This window comes from Elaeis guineensis, chromosome 10, assembly GCF_000442705.2.
Source record: "Elaeis guineensis isolate ETL-2024a chromosome 10, EG11, whole genome shotgun sequence".
Lineage (NCBI taxonomy): Eukaryota > Viridiplantae > Streptophyta > Magnoliopsida > Arecales > Arecaceae > Elaeis > Elaeis guineensis.
In genome coordinates this window covers 25,228,595-25,255,600 of record NC_026002.2, presented here as the reverse complement: position 1 = coordinate 25,255,600, position 27,006 = coordinate 25,228,595, and the positions used below count along the sequence as shown (strand labels likewise).

The window sequence follows — 27,006 nt, the reverse complement described above, 5'->3', positions numbered from 1 at the left end:
GCCAGTTGCGCCGGACAGAGTTCGTAGTAATCAAGCAGATTCCGGACGAACTCCGGAATCGGAAGTCGAAGACCCGCACGAAGGTCCTCAACATACAGCGCCAGGTCGCCGGGCGGAGGGTTGTTGACCCGACCGCCGGCCCCTGGAGCATAGAGCCGAAACTGCTCCGGGATGCGATAGTGCTCCCGAAGCTGATCGACGTTCGGCCCCGAAAGCGAGGAGGCCTCATCTTCCGGAGCCGATCGGGTGTCGTCGGTCGGGTTCCCCGACCGAGCTCCCTGAGTCGGTTTCCTGGTCATTGTGCAGGAACCGAAAGAAGAGAAAGAAGAGAAGAAAGCAAGAAGGGGAAGGAGGACCACGAACCCGATGGACCCTCCGGAGGTAGAGAAGAGCTCTGCCCGCGACGACCGAGAAATCGCCCGGACAGAGTTTCCCCAGCAAATGGCAAATGTGGGTCAGGGTCCGGGAGGTCCTATATATATATAGGGCCGACCGACGGCCGAGATGCTCCCGCGCCGACCAAAGTCCTCCAGATGCGCGACGCGTGGCGCCCGCCGATTGGCTAAAGATTCGGCGCGCTTCGCCCCGGGACGCCCGCACCGCCCGCATTAAATGCCGGAGCGGGCGCCGGCCAACCACCTTGACACGCGGCGCGCAGGGGTTGGCTCCGCAGTCGGCCGCCCGCGCCGGTCCGCGTTCCCGATGGGACGCCTCACCCAATATCGGCGCCGAATAATCCGATCGACTGACGCCGTATCGTCCGGCACCCGATCTTCTGACACCGACGTGACGGCTGGCGACGACAAGACGCGGCGTCCGGCACCGGACGCCGGCGCGACTTCTGGCATCGACTAGACGTTCGGATCTCTCGGGGTTCGTGAGGTGTCAGACAACGGATCAGCCGACGGTACGGTCGGATCTGCACATGCGACAAATCCACTCCCAGTCGTCCGGTCTTGCTACCCGAATGAAGGCACCGGCCAGCTCTCCACCCGACTTAGGAGTGGAGGGGGGCAACTGTTGGGGGATACCCACCGACCGACCGACCGACTATCGGAGGGCCCGACCTCGGGGCCCCGACCGACCGACCGACCGACTATCGGAGGGCCCGACCGGCTAGCGGCCCGACCGACTAACCGACGGCCCGACGAACGACTCTGACTGGCCGATCGTAAGTCGGGCGGCAGGCCAACGGACGCCATCAGCGGCTAACCACGGCCATTCCACGGTCTATTCCCGACCGACTGAACCCAGAGGTCCGGTAGCCGACCCACTTGAAGCTCGCCGACCGACGGAGGAGCCCGACGCCACTCTGTTGGCCACCGACCTTGGGTCGGCCGACTCCACCAACCGCCGTACGGCCGCCAGACGTTGTCAGCTCTGACACGGACATGCGGCACAGTTACCTAGGGGTATTGTCCCGCCGAGAGCCGGGTCAACCCTGGTGATTAGACGGCTACACGGCGACATGATGTTTTCACGGCGGCTCTGACAGCCTACAGTGAGTTGACAGTTCCTCACTTGTCCGCGCCATTAATGACGGCGCCATACCGTGCTCCACTATATATACCGGGGAAGGCAACAGTGCAAGGGGTCGATCCGCCCGTCTCTCCCACATACGCAGGCTCGCTCCTCTCTCTTTCTCCCTCTCAGAGCTCTCTGTCTGCATTTCACTGTTGCCCAGTCACCTCTCTGACTTGACCGTCGGAGGGTCCCCGCCGGAGCCGCCTCCGGTCAGTGCGGACTTCCTTTTGCAGGTGCACGCTTCCCGGCGATCGGACGACGAGGCGATTGGCCGCAACAGATTGGCGCGCCAGGTAGGGGACAGCATGACAAAGACAAGAGCTCAACGATCGAGAATCACTGGGTCGGCAAGGCGTTCTTCCCGCCGGGAAGAGGCCTCTCCACCATCACCGGCGGCGGAGCCTAGCTCTCCGCGCCCTGCAGTGACTACGGAGGCGCAGATTGCGGCCATTGTACGACAGATGACCGTACTGACCGACGCAGTCAAAAGCCTCCAGCAACAACCGGCGGCCCGACCTATGCCTTCCAGGAGCAGCCGCCGACGGTCGCGCCGACCCCTGCCGCCTCCAGGCGAGCACTCCCAACAGCGCTCCCACGGGGAGGAGGAGGGTCGACCTCGGCGCGACGACCGACGGTCCCAGCGGCCCTCTCCTTCCCCGTTGGAACGGGCGAGGAAGGAAAAGCGGCCGCGCACACCGTCGGCCTCTCCTTCAGAGTCTTCCGGAGGCTCCACTCCTGGGGTCTCCCAGCATCGACGAGCGGACGACTACGAGCGACGGTTCGAGGAGATCGACCGCCGGCTCGCCCAACTGCAAATGGACGGCCAGAAGTCTTCGAACGACGTCGACTTCCAGACCGCCCAGCCTCTCTCTCGACTGGTCCTCGATGAGCCGATTCCCAGTCGGTTCAAAATGCCGAACGTAGAGCCATACGACGGCTCCGCCGACCCAGTCGACCACCTCGAGAGCTACAAAGCTCTCATGACGATTCAAGGGGCAACCGACGCTCTGTTTTGCATCGGCTTCCCCGCCACACTTCGCAAGGCTGCCAGGGCTTGGTACTCCGGTCTTCGATCGGGCAGTATCCATTCCTTCGCGCAGCTCGAGCACTCGTTCGTGGCCCATTTCAGCACTAGCCGAAAGCCGCCGCGAATGTCGGATAGCCTTTTCTCCCTCAAGCAGGGGGAAAACGAGGCGCTCCGGCACTTCGTGGCGCGATTCAACGCGGCCACGCTCAAGGTCCGGGACCTCAACGAAGACATGGCGGTTTCAGCCATGAAGCGGGGCCTGAGGTCGTCCCGATTTACTTATTCTCTGGACAAGACCCTCCCCCGAACATACGCCGAGCTACTGGAGCGCGCATACAAGTATATGCGCGCGGACGAAGGAGCGTCCGACCGACGCCTGGTCGAGCCCAGGGGTCCGAAGGAGAAGCGAAGAAAAGGTCGGGAGCCCGCCGAACCAAGCAGGCCCCCGGTCGGTAGTCGGCTTTCTCCACCCCGACAAATTCAAAAATCACCCCGCCGACAGACTCCGAGGTCGGTGCGTCCCAGGTATGACTCCTACACTCCTCTCTCCGCTCCCCGTGCGCAGATCTTGATGGAGATCGAAGGGAAAGAATACCTGCGACGGCCTCCGCCTCTGAAGGCAAAGGGCCTCGACCATCGGAAGTACTGCCGGTTCCATCGGAGCCACGGCCACGACACCGAGCGATGCATCCAGTTGAAGGATGAGATCGAAAATCTCATCCGCCGAGGGTATCTCGGCAAGTTTCGAAAGGGTCCGCCGACCCGACCGACTGCCGATCGACGCCCCCAGCCGACTGAAGAGGCACCGACTAACCAGCCGACGGCTGGAGTCATCAACATGATCTCCAAGCGGCTGGGCCCGGGGACGTCTGCAGGAGGAGAGCCGACGAAAAAGCCGCGCCCGGACGACGTGATTACCTTCTCGAAAGACGACGTTCAGGGCATCCAGACTCCCCACGACGACGCTGTTGTTGTGTCGGCGACAATAGCCAATTATGATGTAAAACGAATTTTTGTTGATAATGGAAGTTCGACAAATGTTTTGTTTTACTCGACCTTCTCCCGAATGCGACTACCGACTGATCGACTCAGTAGGGTTTCCACGCCCTTGATCGGCTTTGCCGGAGACACCGTCACGACAGAAGGAGAAATCACCCTGCCCGTGACGGTCGGTACCGAACCACGGCAAAGAACGGCCTCCCTCATTTTCGCGGTCGTCCAAGTTCCTTCGGCCTACAACGCCATACTCGGGCGACCCGGACTGAACGCCTTCGGGGCGATCGTCTCGACGTACCATCTCCTTGTTCGATTCCCGACTAAAAACGGAGTCGGGGAGATGCGCGGAGATCAACAGCTCGCCCGACGATGCTTTCAAATCTCCGCCCAAAGCGACGAGACAAAGGATCCCCTGACAATTGACAAACTGGATCAACGGGAGGAGGAAGAGCGGGGTTCGCCGGCCGAGCGGCTCGAGGCGATCCCGGTGGAAGAAAATCCCGACAGAAAAGTTTGGATCGGGTCTCAATTGCCCGACGCCGAACGCCACCGACTGGCGGAGCTGCTGACGGCCAACGCCGACGTATTCGCATGGTCGGCAGCAGATATGTCGGGCATCCCTCCGGAAACAATGACTCACCGACTCAACATCGACCCGACAATGAAGCCGGTGAGGCAGAAGAAAAGGTCCTTCGCCCCAGAGAGGCAGAAGGCCATTGACGAAGAAGTGGACAAACTGCTCGAGGCGGGCTTCATTCGGGAATCCACGTATCCCGATTGGCTCGCCAATGTCGTCATGGTCAAGAAAGCCAACGGGAAATGGAGGATCTGCATCGATTATACCGACCTCAACCGAGCATGCCCGAAGGATAGCTTTCCACTCCCGAAGATCGACCAGCTGGTGGATGCGACGTCCGGATTTCGACTGCTCAGCTTCATGGACGCCTTCGTCGGGTACAATCAGATCCGGATGGCGCCTGAAGACGAGGAGCACACCGCGTTCGTGACCCCCAAGGGCCTCTACTGCTATCGGGTGATGCCCTTTGGATTGAAGAACGCCGGCGCCATCTACCAGCGACTCGTCAACAAGGTCTTCAAAGACCAGATCGGGCGTAACATGGAGGTATACGTGGACGACATGCTGGTAAAGAGCACGCGGATCCCGGACCATGTTCAGGATCTCGAGGAGACCTTCCGCACCCTTCGGCGACACCGAATGAAGCTCAACCCGACCAAATGCGCCTTCGGGGTGACCTCGGGGAGGTTCCTCGGATTCCTCGTTTCTCAGAGAGGGATCGAGGCAAACCCTGAGAAGATAAAGGCGATCCTCGACATGCGTCATCCGAACACCAAGAAGGAGGTCCAACAACTGAACGGGAGAATCGTCGCTCTTAGCCGATTCATTTCCCGATCAGCTGAAAGGTGCCTCCCATTCTTCAAAACCCTGCGCCAGGCGAACGGTTTCTCTTGGTCAGATGAATGCGAACAGGCCTTTGAAGACCTGAAGAGGTACTTGGCTTCCCCGCCGCTGCTCGTAAAGCCGCAGATCGGGGAGACCTTGTATCTCTACTTGGCCACATCTTCTGAGGCGATCAGTTCGGTGCTCGTTCGGGAAAACGAGTGCCGAACCCATCAGCCCATCTACTACATCAGCGAAGTGCTCCACGGCGCCGAAGCCAGATACTCGGAGATGGAAAAGATGGTCTTCGCCCTGACCGTATCCGCGCAACGGCTCCGACCATACTTCCAGGCCCACGCCATCGTGGTACTCACCAACCAGCCCCTGAGGGCCGTACTGCGCCGACCCGACACATCCGGACGGCTCGCTAAGTGGGCAATGAAGCTTAGCGAGTTCGACATTCAGTACCGACCGAGGCCTGCCTTGAAGGCTCAGGTCTTGGCCGACTTCATCGCCGAATGCCCGACGACCGACCAGAGGTCGGGAGCTGAAGGCCCGGGACGAGATTCGGTCTCTGAGCCGGACCCGATCTCCACCTGGGTACTTCACATCGACGGAGCCTCCAACGCTCAGGGAAGCGGGGCCGGGCTCCTGCTCACGAATTCGGATGGGGTAGTCACCGAATACGCCCTCCGGTTCGACTTCAAGGCCTCCAACAATCAAGCCGAATACGAGGCACTCCTCGCGGGCTTGAGGATGGCGAAGGAGTTGGGCGTCGACAGCCTTCGGGCATTCTCCGACTCTCAGCTGATCGTGGGGCAGGTCAATGGCGACTTCGAGGCGCGAGATCCGACCATGATCAAGTATCTTCAGAAGGTAAAGGATCTCGTGGCCCGCCTCGAGTATTTCGAGATCTCCCACATCCCCAGGACGGAGAACGTCCGTGCCGATGCTCTCTCCAGATTGGCAACATCGGCCTATGATTCTTTGGGTCGGACGTTCGTCGAAAATCTCCAACAGCCGAGCATTGATCGGGTCGAAGAAATGCAGCAGCTAACGTCCGAACCAAGTTGGATGGACCCGATCGTCCGGTACCTGTCCGACGGGACCAGTCCCGAAGATCCCGCAGAGGCCAAGCGACTCCGATGGTCGGCGTCGCAATATGTGATCATGGACGGCCGACTCTACAAGAGGTCGTTCTCCCTCCCTCTGCTCAGGTGCTTGGGACCGACCGACGCTGACTACGCCCTCCGAGAGGTTCACGAAGGAATTTGTGGGAATCACTTGGGGGGCAAGTCCTTAGCCTTCAAGGTCTTGCGACAGGGCTACTACTGGCCGACCATGAGGAAGGATGCGGCAGAGTTGGTCCGAAGGTGCGAGCCATGCCAGAAGTATGCCAATATTCAACGCCAACCGGCCAGCCAAATCGCTCCCATTGTCGCTCCATGGCCCTTCGCTCAGTGGGGAGTCGATATTCTCGGCCCCTTCCCACCGGCGTCGGGCCAAAGGAAGTTCATCGTTGTCGCCATCGACTACTTCACGAAGTGGGTCGAGGCCGAGCCCTTGGCGCAGATCACCGAGCGGAAGATGGAGGACTTTGTCCAAAAGTCCATCATCTTCAGGTTCGGATTGCCGCACACCATCATCACCGACAACGGACGGCAATTCGACAACCAAGACTTCAAGGACTTCTGCGCCAGGTTCCACATCCGTCATCGACTAACTTTAGTCGGGCACCCACAATCCAACGGCGAGGTTGAGGTGACGAACCGAACCTTGCTCCATGGACTCAAGACCCGACTGAACGAAGCCAAAGGCCTCTGGGTCGACGAGCTGGGCTCCGTCCTGTGGGCTTACCGAACGACCCCCCGCGTCCCGACCCGGTAGGAGGCGAAGCCCGACTCGAGCATCTCCTCCTTGTACCGGTCGGAGGCCCGGAAGTCTTCAACCGCACGATCGGCCGACTCCCTCGCCGACCGTACTTCATCCTCAGTATGGGCCAGCTCCTCCCTCGCCAACTCCGCCTCGGCCCTGGCAATTTCGGCGTCGATTTGGGCGATGGACAAGTCCTCTTCGGTTTCCGCGAGCTTCCCCAGGCTGGCCCGAAGTTGCTCGCGCTCCCCTTGGAGTTCGGAGGTGGCACCATCCCGTTCGCGCCGAAGACGACGCACGACCCGACCTTTGTGCTTGGCCTCCTTCTTGGCCGACTTTAGTTCGGCCATGAGCCGGGAGACCTCGTCCGTCAACTTGGCCTCCCGATCGACCGACTCCTGCAGTTGGTCGACCAGTCTCCCTCTCTCGGCCTCGGCCGCTGCCGACCTTTCCTTGAAGGCTGCCCGAACGTCGCCGAACCTTCGGTATCCGGCCTCCAGCTCGGACATGGTGAAGATCAACTGCCGACAGAAAGAAGCCTTGTCAGAATTATGTGGCAAACGAAAATTCTTCTAAGGTAAAAGGTGACGCGAAGCTTACCTCCACCATCGACGGGTAGAACCGCGACAACATTTCGGTCACTTGCCGAGACCGCAACGACTGAACGTCGGTAGGGAGGAGGATCCCCTGGCACAACCTCCTCGCAAGGTTGTGGTCGGCCAAGGCCGACGCACCCTCAGGGTAGTATGCGCTGGGGGGCATTGATCTCTCCTCCTCCGAGGGCTCCATCGGGGCTTTCCCCCGATCAGCTGCCCCGACCGACGGGGCTGGCAGCGATGGGACACTGGAGTTCGACCCGGCGCCCCCCGTTGCGCCAGCGGACGCCTCCGGACGATGTTCGGCTTCCCGAACGACATCCGGCTCCACCCGCGGCGGCGAAACCGCCGACACCCCTTCGGCCACTTCCTCGGTCGGCCTCTCCTCGACTCGGACGGTCGGAGCCGCAAGGGCTATGATTGGCTCCGACCCCTCGGTCGCCGACGCTTCCACGGTCGGCTGAACTGGAGCTGGTCTCTTGGAAGGATGCGAAGGGCCAGCCCCCGACGCTGGCCTCTTCCTCGCGGCGGCAAAATGACGAATTTCGGCGTCGGTCGGCCTCATCCTCGGCGGTGTCCCTGCAAAACCTACCAATGTCAGAGGCCGGACCAGAACTACCCTAAAGCCGAATAAAAAGAAAAAGCTGGGGAATCGGACGATACCTATTCGGGGGACCAGACTCAGGCCAGCATCATAGAGAGCTTGCTCGGTAACAAGCTCCCTCTGCTTCGGGACCGACATATCTTTGAGTCGGTGGAAGTCCTCCCGGTCGTCCACGTCGACCCGACTGTTGTCGTTGGCCTCAGTTCGGGGTACACCCCAGCGAGAAGGAAAGCCCCAAGAGGAGGAAGAGGAAACAAAGAAAAACTGATTCTTCCATCCATGAATGGACGATGGAAGACCGGTTATGAAAGCAAGACCCTTCCGGAGATTGAAGAGCCACCACCCTCGGGCTTTAGGGTGGGGTCGGAGCACAAAGAAGGCCCGGAAGAGGGAAACGCGAGGGTTGGTCGGCAAGAGCTGACACAACAGCGCGAAAGAAATGATTAGCCGGATAGAGTTCGGCGCCAGTTGCGCCGGACAGAGTTCGTAGTAATCAAGCAGATTCCGGACGAACTCCGGAATCGGAAGTCGAAGACCCGCACGAAGGTCCTCAACATACAGCGCCAGGTCGCCGGGCGGAGGGTTGTTGACCCGACCGCCGGCCCCTGGAGCATAGAGCCGAAACTGCTCCGGGATGCGATAGTGCTCCCGAAGCTGATCGACGTTCGGCCCCGAAAGCGAGGAGGCCTCATCTTCCGGAGCCGATCGGGTGTCGTCGGTCGGGTTCCCCGACCGAGCTCCCTGAGTCGGTTTCCTGGTCATTGTGCAGGAACCGAAAGAAGAGAAAGAAGAGAAGAAAGCAAGAAGGGGAAGGAGGACCACGAACCCGATGGACCCTCCGGAGGTAGAGAAGAGCTCTGCCCGCGACGACCGAGAAATCGCCCGGACAGAGTTTCCCCAGCAAATGGCAAATGTGGGTCAGGGTCCGGGAGGTCCTATATATATATAGGGCCGACCGACGGCCGAGATGCTCCCGCGCCGACCAAAGTCCTCCAGATGCGCGACGCGTGGCGCCCGCCGATTGGCTAAAGATTCGGCGCGCTTCGCCCCGGGACGCCCGCACCGCCCGCATTAAATGCCGGAGCGGGCGCCGGCCAACCACCTTGACACGCGGCGCGCAGGGGTTGGCTCCGCAGTCGGCCGCCCGCGCCGGTCCGCGTTCCCGATGGGACGCCTCACCCAATATCGGCGCCGAATAATCCGATCGACTGACGCCGTATCGTCCGGCACCCGATCTTCTGACACCGACGTGACGGCTGGCGACGACAAGACGCGGCGTCCGGCACCGGACGCCGGCGCGACTTCTGGCATCGACTAGACGTTCGGATCTCTCGGGGTTCGTGAGGTGTCAGACAACGGATCAGCCGACGGTACGGTCGGATCTGCACATGCGACAAATCCACTCCCAGTCGTCCGGTCTTGCTACCCGAATGAAGGCACCGGCCAGCTCTCCACCCGACTTAGGAGTGGAGGGGGGCAACTGTTGGGGGATACCCACCGACCGACCGACCGACTATCGGAGGGCCCGACCTCGGGGCCCCGACCGACCGACCGACCGACTATCGGAGGGCCCGACCGGCTAGCGGCCCGACCGACTAACCGACGGCCCGACGAACGACTCTGACTGGCCGATCGTAAGTCGGGCGGCAGGCCAACGGACGCCATCAGCGGCTAACCACGGCCATTCCACGGTCTATTCCCGACCGACTGAACCCAGAGGTCCGGTAGCCGACCCACTTGAAGCTCGCCGACCGACGGAGGAGCCCGACGCCACTCTGTTGGCCACCGACCTTGGGTCGGCCGACTCCACCAACCGCCGTACGGCCGCCAGACGTTGTCAGCTCTGACACGGACACGCGGCACAGTTACCTAGGGGTATTGTCCCGCCGAGAGCCGGGTCAACCCTGGTGATTAGACGGCTACACGGCGACATGATGTTTTCACGGCGGCTCTGACAGCCTACAGTGAGTTGACAGTTCCTCACTTGTCCGCGCCATTAATGACGGCGCCATACCGTGCTCCACTATATATACCGGGGAAGGCAACAGTGCAAGGGGTCGATCCGCCCGTCTCTCCCACATACGCAGGCTCGCTCCTCTCTCTTTCTCCCTCTCAGAGCTCTCTGTCTGCATTTCACTGTTGCCCAGTCACCTCTCTGACTTGACCGTCGGAGGGTCCCCGCCGGAGCCGCCTCCGGTCAGTGCGGACTTCCTTTTGCAGGTGCACGCTTCCCGACGATCGGACGACGAGGCGATTGGCCGCAACATATCTAAATCATTACTCACAGCTTATGCTTTGTTTCTCCTCCTTTTTTTGTTCCACTTTTCTCCCATTTATTTTTATCTTTTGATTTTTCTTGTCATGTCTCTCCCTCTTCACAGTCACACATCCCAAACTATAGCTAAATGGCGATGCAGTTTCCGTCTCTTTTTGTCCGTAGTTCCATTTGTGGCATTGGATATCCAAATATTTATATGCCTAGTTTGAGGACCACACATTCCACAAGAGCAGTTTCCAGTAAAGGTCTTGCAGGTACGAAAAGTTCCAAGCAGCTTCTTTATTTCCACTTAGTCAAATAAAATGATATGTACAAGGCCTTGGTTCCATTAGTTCTATTTTTAAAAGATCAGCAAGCTTATGATTCTATGTTTCATGCTATGTTTTTCGGGGTAAGTATCTTCCAAGTAATATTTAGATAAAAAAATAATTTAATCATATTCTTTTATACATTGAAAATAGTTTGAAATTTTGTTATCTATATATTTTTTTTGTATTACTAGTTTTTTTGAAAAATTACTAAAATCTATTCATATTTTTCATAATTTTTTTATTATATAATATTATTATATATAATAGTATAATATGATAGATCATATTATAATATTATGATAATATAATATAATATAATATATTATTATAATATATTTATATAATATATTATTTTATATTATAATAATATAATATATTTTATATACTAATATATACTAATATAATATCATATATTATATTATATTATTATATAACAATATATATTATGTTATATTAATATAAGATATTAATATTATATTATATTATATTATGTTATTATATGTTATGATACATTAATATATAATATTATTATATTATATTATTATTATTATATATTATAGTATAAGATAATATAATATATTATATTACATTAATATCTTATATTAATATAATATAATATAATTATAATATATTATTATTATTGTAAGATTAAGGGTATATTAGAAATGAATCGAAAATATTATTTTTTTGGTTGATGAAAAAATGATTTAGCCATCCTCTATGTGGATAAGATTTTTTTTCATTTGATGGATAAATGCTATCTATAAAAAAGTAACTTATCTATCTTAAAAAGTGTGAGAATATGGGTAAGTTGTTCAATGAAAAGTTGATCAATTTTCTCATCATATTTATCCACAAAAGAATAGGCCTTTAGTTCTTATTGTAACTTTTTATTCGACAAATTATAGTGTTATATGTCATGCCCCAAATCCGGAACTTAATACGGTCATGCTATCGAGAGGTACCATCCTCGATAACACGAAGCCTATCAATCATAATTAGCTAAAATCCATCGTAAATAAAATATAATAAGAGGTTTAATTCTATTATTCATTAAGTAAATAAATCAAGATTGGTTCAGAGCATCTAAATCCAAAATCATATGTCAAACCTATATCTCAAAAATTCATCAATAGTTGATTATAAGTCTATAATTATCTCAAAAATTAAGATTCGGCTATAAAATCTTTAAGCTTATTAGTGTAGACCCCCGAGCCTCAATCATCCTTCATTCCTAACCATATTCATCTGGATGCAAAAAAAGAAAAAGATATGCGCTACACTAACTCAATAAGTAGAATCTATACTTTCTTATCGGATCAAATATAAATTTTTTATAATAATATAATATTTAAAAAATAATAAATATTATAAAATAAAAATTTTATAAATATATAATAAAATAAATCATAAATCAATCATACATGCATAAATTATGAATATTTTATAAATATGATTCGTAAATTATTCTTATCAGCTATTCGTGTCATGTTTTAAAATATTACTTATAGATATTCATAATATGATCACTTTATATCCATGATAGAGCCGTCATCGCAATCGATAAGTTTCATAATTCGTATTCATTATCAACTTTATACCCATTAGTAGAGGGCCATTTGTTGATTGACCTCACTTTCGTAAGTCTGTTATAGCTATTTAAAAGTCTTTAAAATTTTATATTTTTTTCTTAAAATATGTATATACATAGATGACAAAATAATAAAATTTATGTTTCATAAATATGCTATTTTCATAAAATATATTTATGAAATCAATGATCATAATAAAATATATCTTTTTATATCTCATATGCTGGTTTTTATTTTATAAAAAAAATATAATTTCATCAACCACAAATCATTTACATGAAAAATAGTATAATTTAAAAATAAATAAGGTGCATGAGGTCTATTTATCTCATTCACTCTAAATCTTCAGACTTCATTAGATGAATTAAGTAATCCTATTTAAAATATTAAGTTATTATTAATCTTTTTTAATTAATTAAATAATAATAAAAGAAGATGGCTAATCAAGTGATTGCGATAGATCACTCGGACTCTAAATCGATTCGGGATCATTTTGTCAAAGTAACAAGGATCCCTAGAATATGAAAATGAAATTCTATCATAAGATGCATCCTTTTTTAGAGAGATAAAATAGAAAGAATTTTTGTATCTCTCAAAAAAAAAATCTATGATCAAGATAATCAATCAATAGAATTCATCAATAGTAAATTTTAAATATCTAGACATGATCGAGGCGGGGTTGGCATGGATATCAAAGCAAGTCAAGATCTTTTGAAAGGAACACCTTAGATTCATACTGGGGGCCCGGATCAAATAGGGAGAAATTGAGCGGATGGAGCGAGACCAACACCTGAGAGAAGAGGAGAGAGGGACCAGAGAGAAAATTCTCTCTCTGTTTTTCTTCTTTTTTTCTTTTCTTTTCTTTTCTTTTCTTCTTCTTTCTTTCTTTTTGTTCTGCCTTTATCTTTGGCCGAACGGGGGAGAGTGGTGGCTACTGGCTCATGCTCCGGCGAGGTGTGGCGGCACGGCCGGAGGACCGTCAGTCACGGTCGACGATGGGCAGCAGTGGGTGGCCGGCGGCGAGGGCCGAATGGCGGCAAAATCAATGAAAAAAGGTCAAAAACTGGGGACTTCTTTATGGCGGATTTCTGGCTAAGCCGGCGGCCGACGGTGAGGTCTGGGGCCATGGGGAGAAAGGGGAGAGGGAAGGGAAGAAGGGAGAGGCTTACCTCGAGCTCCAACGACGACTTCACTTCGATTTCCAGCGAGCACAAGCAAGGGAGGCTGCGGCATTTATGACTCCTGGCAATGCAGAACAAATTACACATAGAAAGAAAAAAATGAACGAAAAGACTAACCACTTGTATTTCTTAAAATTTTATTAAGATAAAAAATGAAAAAAGAGGTGAAGAGTAAAGAAAAGAGAGACGGGGAGGAAACACCAGTCATGATTGATTAACAACTCAGACACATCAATCGTAATAAAAAAGAAAAAAGGGTAGCATACTTCTTTGATTGCTTGATAAAAGCAACAAGTGTTATACCATACACTGTTAATTGTTTATGCTAATATTTTGTTTGCAAGGCAGCTCTATCAGTAATTATATCTTTTCATTTTTCTCTTTCTCCCCCAGTGATTCAGTTCTATTCATTTTGACCTTTGATTTCTTATTTTCTAACTGATTTCCATATTCTTCTTGATTTTTGTTTTACTTTGGCAGCAAATTTGGGTCATGGATTGAAGAAGAGTAGAAATGTCAATATTCCAATTCTGGTATGATGCCAATTCTGTGTTCTTGTAAATCTGATAAATGCATTTGTGCATGAATTAAAACTTTCAAATCAAATCATAGGGCGCTGAAGTATTAAAGGAAAGAATCAGGGAACAGCTACCTAATGTTGATCTTTCAGCTTCTTCATATGACACTGCATGGGTAGCTATGGTCCCCCTGCCAGAATTTCCTCAGTTTCCATGCTTCCCAGAATGTCTTGCTTGGATAATAGAGAATCAACATTCTGATGGCTCTTGGGGAATTCATGGTCACCATCCCTCTCTTGTCAAGGATGCTCTCTCTACCACACTAGCCTGTGTGCTTGCACTAAAGCGATGGAATATTGGTGAAGAACATGTCAGAAGGGGTATCTTCAAAGCACACAAGATCGTATGCTTTTTTTTTTTTTTTTTTATTGCATGCACATTAAAACAGAACATTATGCCTCAAATGCAGGGCTCCACTTCGTTGGATCCAATTTTTCCTCTGCCATGGATGAGAAGTTGCATTCTCCTATTGGCTTCGAGATCATATTTCCTGGACTGCTTGGTTATGCCATTGAAATGGGTTTGGATCTTCCTATCAGCCAAAACGACATAGATTTTATGTTTCACATAAGAGATTCAGAACTACAAAGGTTTGTCGTTCCCTTGCTCATCTATATCTTAGGATTCTCTTGATGTTTTCCTATTTTTTCTAACCAATCTTCTCATGAGAAAACATGTATACTATAGCATACTACATTCCAATTTGGTAATCTCATTGTTCATCATGTTGCTCTAGAATCCTGTGTCTCTGTGAAGTCGCTGTTGCTATGCATATGCTATGTGCATGTGTCCTGTAAGTATTTAAACAATATAACTGGACAAGATATATGCATATTCATATTTGTAGATTTCTTCTAATATATTATAACAGTTTGAGGCATGACAATTTTAATTCATAATCACATCAAAGGAAGTCTTAGCTACATAGATTGCTTGGTTTCAAGACTTTTGCAAAGAATTGGATAGGTTGGATAATTGCATCATGGAAATTGCAAAATGTAGAATTAGATATTAAGTGAGGACACTAGCAAATAAAAGGTAGAAAAGATGAGGATGAAGATTGAGAGTCAATGAGAATTGCCAAGTATCAAGGGTCTTTAGGTGGTAACCAATAAAATATTTTAAAAAAATTCTTTGAGAAAGAATAAACTTGGAACCATGTTCGTCCAATGAACCAAAACAAGACAAAATGCTGGTTGGAGATTTAGGTTGAGGAAGACATAATCAAATAACTTTTTAGTTTTTTGGGTACTTACTGGCAAGGTCTACAAAGCTATACCAGTGCATTACCGGTTTGGTATGCACCTCATACCAAGATAGGCTCTCAATATTTTTCTCATTCCAAGTCATGCAACTTCCAAAACCAGGCAATATGGGTTGGTACTGAGGAGTAAGAGCAGTTCCACTTGGTTCGGACTGGTACCCACAGTTATGAGTAGCCATAAACTACTTCATATCTCGTGCAGCTTTCTAGATTTTATTCCCAATGAAGAATCACATGGAAAATCCTGATAACCTTTGTATAATACATACAGTTTAATTAATTCATTGCATCGAACGGTCTTTAGAAAGTAGCATAACATTCTACTGGAGTATCACCATAGCCTGATTTCTTAATTATGCTATGAAATTCTTAGTACTTATATCATCTACATCTTTTTGATTATCACATGTTTGTCTTCTGTAGTTGCTAAATAGTAAAATTCATGTATTTTTGTTCAGGGTGTCTGAAAACAGTTCTGAGGGAACGAAAGCCTATCTGGCGTATGTTGCAGAAGGATTGGGCAAGTCACAAGATTGGCATCAGGTTATGAAATACCAGGGGGAAAATGGATCACTGTTCAATTCACCTTCCACAACAGCTGCTGCACTGACCCACATATACAATGCTAAAGCCCTTGAGTACCTGCGTTCGCTTCTACAGAAGTTTGGCAGTTCAGGTAAATGCCACTGTTTTATTATTTTGAAAACATTATTTTGTTAATATTTCAGACTTTTGAAAGGCTGAAACTTTTTTGCCGTTGATTCCATACAGTTCCCACTTCATATCCTAGCGATATCCATACCATTCTTTGTGTGGTTGACAAAATTGAGAGACTTGGAATCGCTCGACACTTTAGTTATGAGATAAAGAACATTTTGGACAGAATATATAGGTAGGGAGCTTAAAAAGTGCCCTGAAATTAAAACATCTTATAGCACCACCATTCTCATTACAAATCTGACTTCACCTATAATTCAGATGCTGGTTAAAGAATGATGAAGAGATCGATGCAGACATGGCTACATGTGCCTTGGCATTTCGTCTGCTGCGTATGAATGGATTTGATGTATCATCAGGTACTTTCCATTTTTAAGCCATAGGGTTTTGGATTGTGGCTACTATGGTGTATCCATCTATCTTTAGTGTTGGTTTAATATATATGCTGACATGTGATGCAGACGCCTTAACTCGATTTGGTGATGCAAGCCCTTTCTTCAATTCAATCCAAGGACATCTGAAAGATATGAAAACACTTCTAGAGTTATACAGGGCATCACAAACCAAAATCTTACCAAATGAGCTGGTTCTTGATAAACTAGGCTCTTGGTCAAGTAATTTTCTGAGAGAGGAATTATCGACCAATTCAGAGCATGGACTCCAAGTTTTTTCTCAGGAGGCAAGTTTTTGATTTGAGCTGATAAAAATTCAATATATACTTGCATGTTCAGAATAGAATATTTGTATACATCTGGAAATAGCAATGAAAGTTTCCAAACTCAAATTCTTATCATCTCAGGTGGATTATGCACTTCAGTTTCCCTTTTATTCGAACATGGATCGCCTAGAGCACAGGAATTATATCGAGAACTTTAAAGTTGAAAACTTTCAGGTTCTCAAAACATCGTATATGTAAGTAATTATTTTGTCTGGAAAGAAATTCTTGTCTTGCATTTGCACTTATGATTCATGTATCAAACCATTTATCAGGTCTTCTGGCATTGATGACAAGGATCTGTTAGAACTGGCACTGGAAGATTTCAATTTATGTCAGTCTATATACCGCGAAGAACTCCAGCATCTTGAGGGGTACATAACACCCCCTCTCCTCTTTTTTAAGTGAAACACAAGCCTATTCCTTTTCTTAGTTCTGTGTATGCTGATAATTTTAATTGAACAGTTGGGCCAAAGAAAACAGATTGGATCATCTAGAATTTGCTCGGCAGAAAGAAGCATATTGCTATTTCTCTGCTGCAGCTACGTTATTCTCACCTGAAAGTTCTGATGCTCGTATGTCATGGGCCAAAAATAGTGTGCTAGCCACCGTCGTCGATGACTTTTTTGACCGTGGAGGATCCATAGAGGAATTGGAAAATCTGATATCATTGACGGAGAAGTATGACTTTCTTTTGCCCCATTGGTCTTACTTTAGTGCTTGATCTAAGTTATTAGGTGTATAGATGATCCTGCTCTTTTCCTCAAATCTCTAACAGGTGGGATGGAACTCATGAAAAAGAGTTTTGCTCCGAACAAGTCAAAATTATCTATTCTGCTATCTACAGTACAATTAACGAACTCGGAGCTAAGGCATCTGCATTGCAAAAGCGTAGCGTCACCAACCATTTAATTGAGCTTGTGAGATCTTATGTCACAATTCTATTTTCAGCTAAGTATATTTGAGGGGGTTGTAACATTTGGCCTTATAATTGGCAGTGGCTTACTTTGATGAGAGCAATGATGAAAGAGGCAGAGTGGGCGAGGACCAAGGCAGTGCCCACTGTGGATGAATACATGGCAACTGGATACATAACATTTGCTTTAGGACCCATTATTCTCCCGGCACTCTATTTTGTTGGACCAGAGCTTTCAGATGATGTCATTGGTGATCCCGAGTATCATAATCTATTCAAACTAGTCAGCATCTGTGGGCGTCTCCTTAATGACGTGCAAAGTTTTGAGGTAATATTTTTGTTTTTCTCTTCTATGTTCACTATATACTTCATTGAATGAAATATCATGGTCTGATTGCCAAAGAGCTATTCCCGCGTGGACATCATACAGGATCTTCAAAGATGACAAATCTAGGGAGTCAAACTGGTTATGCTTCGTTCAGCATGTCTTCTTAACTTGCATGCATGAGCATTCTTATGTGCATAATGCACTTGAGATAATCAAGCCTTCGAGCTTGTTCCCTTGTACATTTTATTGGATTCATCCTTCCTATTTATCTATTATCTCCCATCCATGTTTAAGTTCTTTGACACAGATTTCATTGTCACATTTCATCACAACACCTCCATTTAAAATTTTCTGGTTTCCTTTCTCAATTCCCCCGCATGCCGAAAGAAAATGTCTGTGTATGTACATGTGAGTGCACACAAACAAATAATAATCAATAAGATGTATGCTATCAGACGACATGCATTATTCTGTTTATCATTATGATTTATGGACATGGAAGCATAGGTTTATGGTCAACCAATAGATGTCTCTGATTTTCGATTTCAAGGAGTTATTTCAGTACGGTATGCCCATACTATCCAGCATATATCAGTACGTAAAATGCTGCTGCAGATAGATGCTCAAAGATACAAAATAAAAAATGGTTCCTGTTAAAGATTATATTTGATGATTTTCTATTAATGAAAAAAACTAGTTTTGATCATTTAAAATATATATTCTTTTTTCATATTTTGGATGTGCATTTTGTTTAACTGTGCACTGTAAAAGTACACATTCTACACCACAATGACAGTTCTAGGCTCCAACAATCAACAATAATATCATTTATGAAGCAAATTTTTGCAAAATTAACTTTTTAAATATTTTGGATATGTAAAGCATCATAACATTTATGTGAAAAGATACAAATTAATACTGATGATTCTTCAATCACCCATCTTCCTGAGATTTGTTGACATCTTGCTTGTGAGGCCTCAAAAAGGATTTGTATAAATAATGCTATTTATTTTTTTTAAAATTTGCACTTTGTTTTGATATAGAACTTTCTCCATTGGACTACATGGCTCTTAATATTCCATCACCAAATTCCTTGAGTGTATCTAGCTTGTTTCTATCAATAAGATCATTTAACATAAGGCATATTTGCTGATTGTTTTAGATGCCACTTTCACACATTAATGCCTCTAAAAGCTTGTCTCATCATCTACATCCGTAAATTCGTAACCTGTGGATGTTGCTCCATTTATTTCAATGCTCTTCAATGTTATGGACAAATATTGGAAGAAAAAACATGTGTACTTACTATTTAGTATAGGGATGAACTTGATGAGAAGGCGAAATGATCAAGCAACTGTTGAAATATTGAGAAAGTAAGGAGATGAGATGAACATAATAATGAACAAAATTTTTGAACAACACTATTTATATTTTACTTATAAATAACCTCTCCTTAAAGCCTCAATTGTTAGTTTGTCCTGCCCCATAGTGATCACTTATGTTTCATATTACCAAATAAATACCTCCTCCCTTAAAGAGCAAGATATCTCAGCAAATTTGATGGTGTTTTTTCTTTTGATAACAAGGACAAGCCAAATAGCTCAGGTAAAATGCAATAAAGTCAGATTTCCTCCTAGGAGTAAGACTAACCTCAAACTTACCATATTGTCCACTTGGTAGTTTTCTAGTTCTATGTAATGTATTGCTTAGGGTGATTGTAGCTTAACATATTAGTGGAGATTAATATCCTTGCTATGAAGCTCTACCTATAGTTGTGGATTGATAATTTGTTTTGAAACTAATGAGCATATTGGCAGAGGGAAGGCAAAGAAGGAAAATTGAATAGTGTGTTGCTTCGTATTGTTCATGGTTGTGGTTCCACTTCTGAAGAAGAGGCTGTTAGGGAGATTCAAAGCATAATTGACTCTAGCAGAGAAGAATTGCTGAGACTAGTGTTGCAGAATGAGAGAAGTGTGGTGCCAAGAGCGTGCAAGGAACTATTTTGGAAGATGAGCAGAACGGTGCATCGTTTTTATATAAAAAATGACGGACACTCATCACCAACGGAAATGATTAATCCAGTGAATGCAGTGATTTATAAACCGATTAAAGTTGGTCACAAATTTTCAGTTGTTAATTGATAAAAAGATTTATCTACATGTATTCTATAATATAAAGGCAAAAGAAATTTTGTTTTTAGACATAATTCATATCTCTTTATTGAATAGAGTGATCCACTGAAGATTCAATTTGACCTTCGATAGAATACGGTGGCGTCATATTATTATTTTATTATGTCATGATGTTGGAATATATATCTGAGCTTGAATATTCAATAAGCCGCTCACCACAAACTGTTAGTATGCATTATATCTTATATTTATATTTTATTTATAATATATAAATATAAGATGTAACGCATACTAATATTATTAGTCTTCATTCTTCTTTCTTTTTTTTTTTACTTTTTTTTGGGAGCCGCTTTGGAATCCATACGGCAAATGAGGTTATCACAAATATATTATAAATAAAATATTAATATATTTATAATTCATAGATTTTATAAAAGTATATTTATTAATCCTATAAATTATTAATTTTATAAAAATATATTAATAGTCATTATATAATTAATATTTTAATTTATACTTATAATGTATGTTTTATTGATACAAATATTTATTTTGATTAGAAAGAAATAAGAAAAATAGAAGTAGTATATTACAGCCCTGTTTCCCCTTTTCCCAGGAATTCCAGAGAAATAGGAATAAATAAGTGAAGGAGGAGGGCTTAGCCGGTGGTTTCGGAGGGAAAAAAAAGGAGAGAGTGCATGAGGAAGAGATGAGCCGGTGGACGAGAAAAAAAAGGAGGAGGTGGGAGGTGGGGCGTTGGGACGAAGGTGAGACGAAGGAGAAGATGTGGAAGAGGAATAGGGAAGAAGGGAGGCGGCGCACAGCTTTGGCGTGGGCGGAAATCTGCGAGAGAGCAAGGAGAAGAATGGAGGGGGTGGGGTTCGGTTTCCGAGAAGGGAGCAGTGGCGGCCATTGCCAATTTTGGCTTAGTTGGGCTTGGCTTTGAAGAGTAGTGGAAATTTCGAAATTTCCACTTGCCAGCTTTCATCATTTTGTCATTGATAGGAATTTGGCCATTGGTTTGGAATGAATGGACGTCCAATTTGAAAAATAGAATGATCGATGTCCATAAGACCTATCCATTCTTTTCCACTCCGTGTAGTTATAATCTACCGCCTGGTGTCTCTGTTCTTTGACCGTAACGAAGGAGGAGACCAATCAGTATGCACGTTTCTTTGACGAGCTGCTTCAATGATGTGAGAAGAGACTCGGCAGTCAGGTAAGGCTTTTCCATTTGGGGAAAAAACGAAGGCAGGCTTTGAAGTCACGATCGGGTAGCGTGCTTGCTGAAGCATTGTTGACTTTGTTGCATTTGGAATTGGCAACATGCACGTCAGTCCGAACTCGGAACTTTGAAGCATACATGTCTACTGTTTTATTCAATTTTTGGAAAGTAGGTGGCACCTGCTTGAGCTGATTTTGAGAATTCCAAAATCAGTATGCTAAATTGAAGCTAGACTAATGTTACCCACCGAAACCGTGGTATATGAGAGTGAGCTAAGACAAAATAGATCCTACAGTTACTTAGAAGGACCGCATAGTTGTTAAGAATTTAGACCAAATAGATCCTCTAGTGCCGGGTCATAGTGGCTGTTAGAGTTTCCATATAAAATATTACTAGAAAAAATATATCAATGATGCGGAGAGCCTTGTCGTAGGCAAGAATATGACACTGTAGATAGCTCGGTTATAGATAATAATGTGATGCTGTGGATAGCCTTATCTTGGGTGGAAAGAAGCATGCTACTATAGTTTGTCAAGTACGGGCTAGAGTGTGATTATGACTGATCTAAAATCATAAAAAATAATTAAAATTTTTTGATGTACTAACTTGAAAATATTAATTTGTTGATAATAAAATATTTATTTAGCACTATGAAGAGTAAATATTATCAATGACACATGATTGATACATCGAATTCATTGATATATGCAACCACAATAGCAGAGTGAGATATAGCTTTGGATGAACAGCCCGAGCTGGATTGATTATCTTTATTTTGATCAGATTTTGGAGGTTTGGTGGGACAATTTGGAAGGATATTGCCAAGCTTATGGTAGTATTGTCACTCAATGATAGGGCAATTTGCAAAATAATGACCACATTTATTATAGTTTTTGCAGCATTTCTACCCAGAACTTTTGTGTTGTTAAGGATGAGAAGGACTGGCAAGAACAACATCTTTAACCAAATCAAGTCAGTTTAGATCTAGGGCATTTGATGGCTCTTAAAATGAAAGTGCTAGCAGCTACATCGATTGGATGGTTGATTTTGGTGAAATGATATGATGGCTCTATTTGGTGGAGTGATGCATGCAGTGATAGCACATGTAGCATCGGATGGAAAAGTAGCAGAAATCCCCATTATTAATAGAGACTATACAAATGGTTGGAGAGGTGAATCTAAGATAGACTTCTTCAGAGGCTAAAGAAAAAATCCTAAGAGAAATCGATTGTGTGAGATGTCGAAAATGCAAGCTTGAGAGGGATCAGACAAAGATAAAACAAAATAATTGATGGGCGGATGACATCTCATAAGAAAGGAGATGGCTCTAATACCTTACTAGTAGAAAGAAACAATAGAGACAGGAAGAGGGAGAAAAAGGAATTTGAATTTCTATTATATCATATTCAGTTCGATATATAGATTCTATACAAAAAAAAAATAATACATACCGATACAAAATCAGGCTAACACACACACACACACACACACACACACACACACATATATATATATATATTATAGACTGATATAGGTTGATATGTGATCTCTAAAACTACTCTAATAAAATCTTGCTAACACAGGAATATAATATAAGCTGAAATAGGATCGCACTAATAAAGGAAAATATCATAGACTGATATGGTTGTAATGTGATCCTTAAAATCACTCTAAAAAAAAGGAAAACATACCTTAACATGCTATAGCACATATGCCATATTAGCATTGCATTAAAAAAAAATAATAAAATCAATGTTGGTGTAGTGGATGAAGTGTTACTTGCTGCTAAACTGAGCCGATATACTCTTAATATAGTGCTAATCGTTGTCAATTCAGTACTATGACAAACATAGATCAGCAAACACTTTCATGTGCCATAGGTTAACTGCAAATGTAGACCAATATCTTGATGATTTAAGTGACACATTACAAAGCTTAAAATCTTTGCCACCCAAGCTCTAGCAAGTAATTGCTACTTAAAAGTGATTTAATTACCAAAAAAGCTCTAAATATTTTATGAATAATTTCAAAAAATAAAAGGATTTCACCATACATGTTGTTCAGTCTATTTCATTTTTCTCCTTGGATTTTGAAACAATTAGGAAACTAAAGCAATACCACATTTGGATCTTAATCTTTTTTTTGGGTAGGAAAAAGGGAAGAGATTTAACCATCCTTACAAACTGATAACCCAGTACATCAGAGTATACAATATTATTAAGATCAAGATGAAAATTAGAGCTCCTAAGAAAGTCTGATTCCAGTATATCAGAGTATACAATATTATTAAGATCAAGATGAAAATTAGAGCTCCTAAGAAAATCCGATTCTATCTCCATTAAATGCCTCACCAGCCAATTCGAAGCACATGTAGTTTCCTTTGTGATAGGTATGAGGCACTTTTTTTTTGGTAAAGAAAAAGGAGTGAGCGGGGGGGGGGGTGCGACTGGCATAGTAACCTCCTCCGTACTGACCATAAGGGTCCCCACTCTATTGGAGAATATTCGATTCGGGCGAGAAACCACACCTCCTCACCATGCATGTGACCAGGACCACATGTCGGGTGAGTACATGGCATTTGAAGAGTAAAACCTATATAATAAAAGCTCCATATATATATCTCTAATAGGCAAGGACCCTAATAAAATCAATGGTGTAAGGCACTCAATCTAGGTCTTGATTCTACACTTTAGATGGGTGCATGTGAGCATGCATACCTCTCTATTAGCACCATTTTTTTTCTTTTTCGATTGTTGGTAGGCTTCATAAGTTTTGTTCTACGAATAATTGCTGTTACAACAGATCGATCCACTGGGCGAGACTTGTTGACCTAGAATACTTTTCTTTGGATCTTATCCTAAGAGCCTGTTCTTTTATGGATAAATATCGTGAAAAAATTAGTCAACTTTTTCATTGACCAAGTTACCTATATTCTTATGTTTTTTAATATAGATAAGTTATTTTTTCATGAATAGCATTTACTCATCAAATGAAAAAAAAATTTACCTATCTAGGGAGTAGCTAAATTATTTTTTCATTAATCAAAAAAATAATCTTTTTAATTTATTTCTAATATATCCTTAATTTTATAATAATAATATAACATAATATAATATAACAATATATTATAATATAGTATATCATAGTAATACTATAATATAATATAACATAATATAATATATAATAATATTTATATAGTCTATTATAATATAATATAATATAATATATTTTAATATAGTATAATATAATATAATATAGAATATTATATTATAAAAATTATTATGATATAATATAATATACTATATTATTGTAATAAATTATGATAATATAATACTTTAAATATAGTAATATAATAATATTATATTATATTATGATTATAATAATATTTATTCGATACTATGATAAAAATATAATAATATAATATATTTTATATATAATAATATATACTAATATAATATAATATACTATAATATTATATATAATCATATTATATAATATATATAATATTATATTTATATTATAGTAATATAATAATATAATTATTAATATATTGTAATATATTATAATATAATAATATGATAATAATATAATATAATGATATAATAATATAATATATTATATTATATTATTATATATAATAATATTTATATAATAAAAAGTATTATAAAAAATATGGATAGATCTTAGCAACTTATCCAGAAAACTAGTAATATAAAAAAATATGGATAATGGATTTATACAAACATAGTTTCCCAATGCATAGCATAAACAAATTTATAAATTATGTTAACTTTATAAATCAAGATAAAAATCATCTATTATTTTGTCATATCATAATTTTTAATAATTTTCTCAGACTAAATGCTAAGGTCACTTTATATTCGCAATAGAGCTATAATTGTTAAAATACCAACTACCATTATCTGTTAGTAGGTTTGTTGTAATGTGCCTTGGAGTGGGGAGAGAGAGATTTATAGGGAATTTTCTAAGATTTTTGGCAGCCCTATGAGATCGATTTCAAGTTAGATTCGATGAGGAAGAAAATTTTTATTGGGTGTCTTTGTTCCTTTGTTTCTTTTTTTCTTTTTTTTTTTCTTTTTCGGAGCCACTTTGAGATTCATGCGGTAAATCAAGTTATCACAAATATCTTATAAATAAAATATTAATATATTTATAATTAATAAATTGTACAAAAATATATTTATTAGTCTTATAAATTATTAATTTTATAAAAAATATATTAATAGTCATTATATAATTAATATTTTTATTTATACTTATAATATATTTTTTATTGATACAAATATTTATTTTGATTAGAAAGAAAATAAAAAAAATAGAAGTAATATATTAAAGCCCTGGTTCCCTTTTCCCAAGAATTCCAGAGAAATAGGAATAAATAAGTGAAGGAAGAGGGCTTAGCCGGTGGTTTTGGAGGGAAAAAAAAGGAGAGAGTGCATGAGGAAGAGATGAGCTGGTGGACGAGAAAAAAGAGGAGGAGATGGGAGGTGGGGCGTTGGGACGAAGGTGAGACGAAGGAGAAGACGTGGAAGAGGAATAGGGAAGAAGGGAGGGGGCGCACAGCTTTGGCGTGGGCGGAAATCTGCGAGAGAGCAAGGAGAAGAATGGAGGGGGTGGGGTTCGGTTTCCGGGAAGGGAGCAGTGGCGGCCATTGCCAATTTTGGCTTAGTTGGGCTTGGCTTTGAAGAGTAGTGGAAATTTCGAAATTTCCACTTGCCAGCTTTCATCATTTTGTCATTGATAGGAATTTGGCCATTAGTTTGGAATGAATGGACGTCCAATTTGAGAAATAGAATGATCGATGTCCATAAGACCTATCCATTCTTTTCAACTCCTTGTAGTTATAATCTACCGCCTGGTGTCTCTGTTCTTTGACTGTAACGAAGGAGGAGACAAATCAGTATGCACGTTTCTTTGACGAGCTGGTTCAATGATGTGAGAAGAGACTTGGCAGTCAGGTAAGGCTTTTCCATTTTGGGGAAAAAACGAAGGGAAGTCACCATCGGGTAGCGTGCTTGCTGAAGCATTGTTGACTTTGTTGCATTTGGAATTGGCAACATGCACGCCGGTCTGAACTCGAAACTTTGAAGCATATATGTCTATTGTGTTAGAAAATATACCTCGAGATTCGATCTATATTGAGCTTACAGTAAGGTTCAGGATGAAAAATGGAGTCCAACGAGCTCAACAATAGTCCAAACGGCGTTCAGACGGAGGAGATACACGCGAAAGAAGGATGGCACGGTGCACAAGGCGGCGGCAGCCGGCGGAGCGCCATCAGGCTCGGTGAAGACGCGCGCGGCCTGGTGCCCAAGCAGGCCCAGTGCTGGGGGCATGCGGGTCGGCCCAATGTACGCAGATGCCCAGGCCAACATCCCCATGCGGTCCACCGTGGATCGCAGGGTGCTGGCAGTCCATCGGAGCCGCGTGAACCGAAGTCGCGGTCCATGCGCAGTCCAGGGCCATTTTTGCGCGCTCAGAGGGTTTAGATCGCAACCGATCACGATCGGACAGCTTAGGATGAATCCGGCCTTGATCAAGCATGATCAGAGGGTGTTTTATGTGATCGGACAGCTCTAGTGCGAGCCGGTCACGATTGGACGGCTATAGATGATTCTAGACTTGATTGGGGCTCCATTTCCTACTGAAACAATATTTTTATGATTTTGGAGCCTATATAGCTCCGATTGACAAACTGTTTGTTACGTTGGGAAGCTAGTGATATCTTGG

At 44.1% G+C, this 27,006-nt stretch overlaps 1 protein-coding gene across 1 annotated transcript; it reads left to right on the top strand.

Annotated features, from left to right (window-relative positions):
• The first annotated feature begins 10,404 nt into the window (after window positions 1-10,404).
• LOC105059898 (ent-kaur-16-ene synthase, chloroplastic) lies at window positions 10,405-20,149 on the top strand. The gene is made up of 14 exons (XM_073244145.1): window positions 10,405-10,550; window positions 13,861-13,913; window positions 13,993-14,278; window positions 14,368-14,548; window positions 15,681-15,898; window positions 15,994-16,114; window positions 16,201-16,298; window positions 16,401-16,618; window positions 16,739-16,851; window positions 16,930-17,028; window positions 17,120-17,335; window positions 17,433-17,574; window positions 17,653-17,898; window positions 19,716-20,149. Exons 1-14 carry the CDS (start codon window positions 10,424-10,426, stop codon window positions 20,037-20,039), a joined length of 2,442 nt encoding a protein of 813 aa, XP_073100246.1. The 5' UTR covers window positions 10,405-10,423; the 3' UTR covers window positions 20,040-20,149.
• Window positions 20,150-27,006: the final 6,857 nt, after the last annotated feature.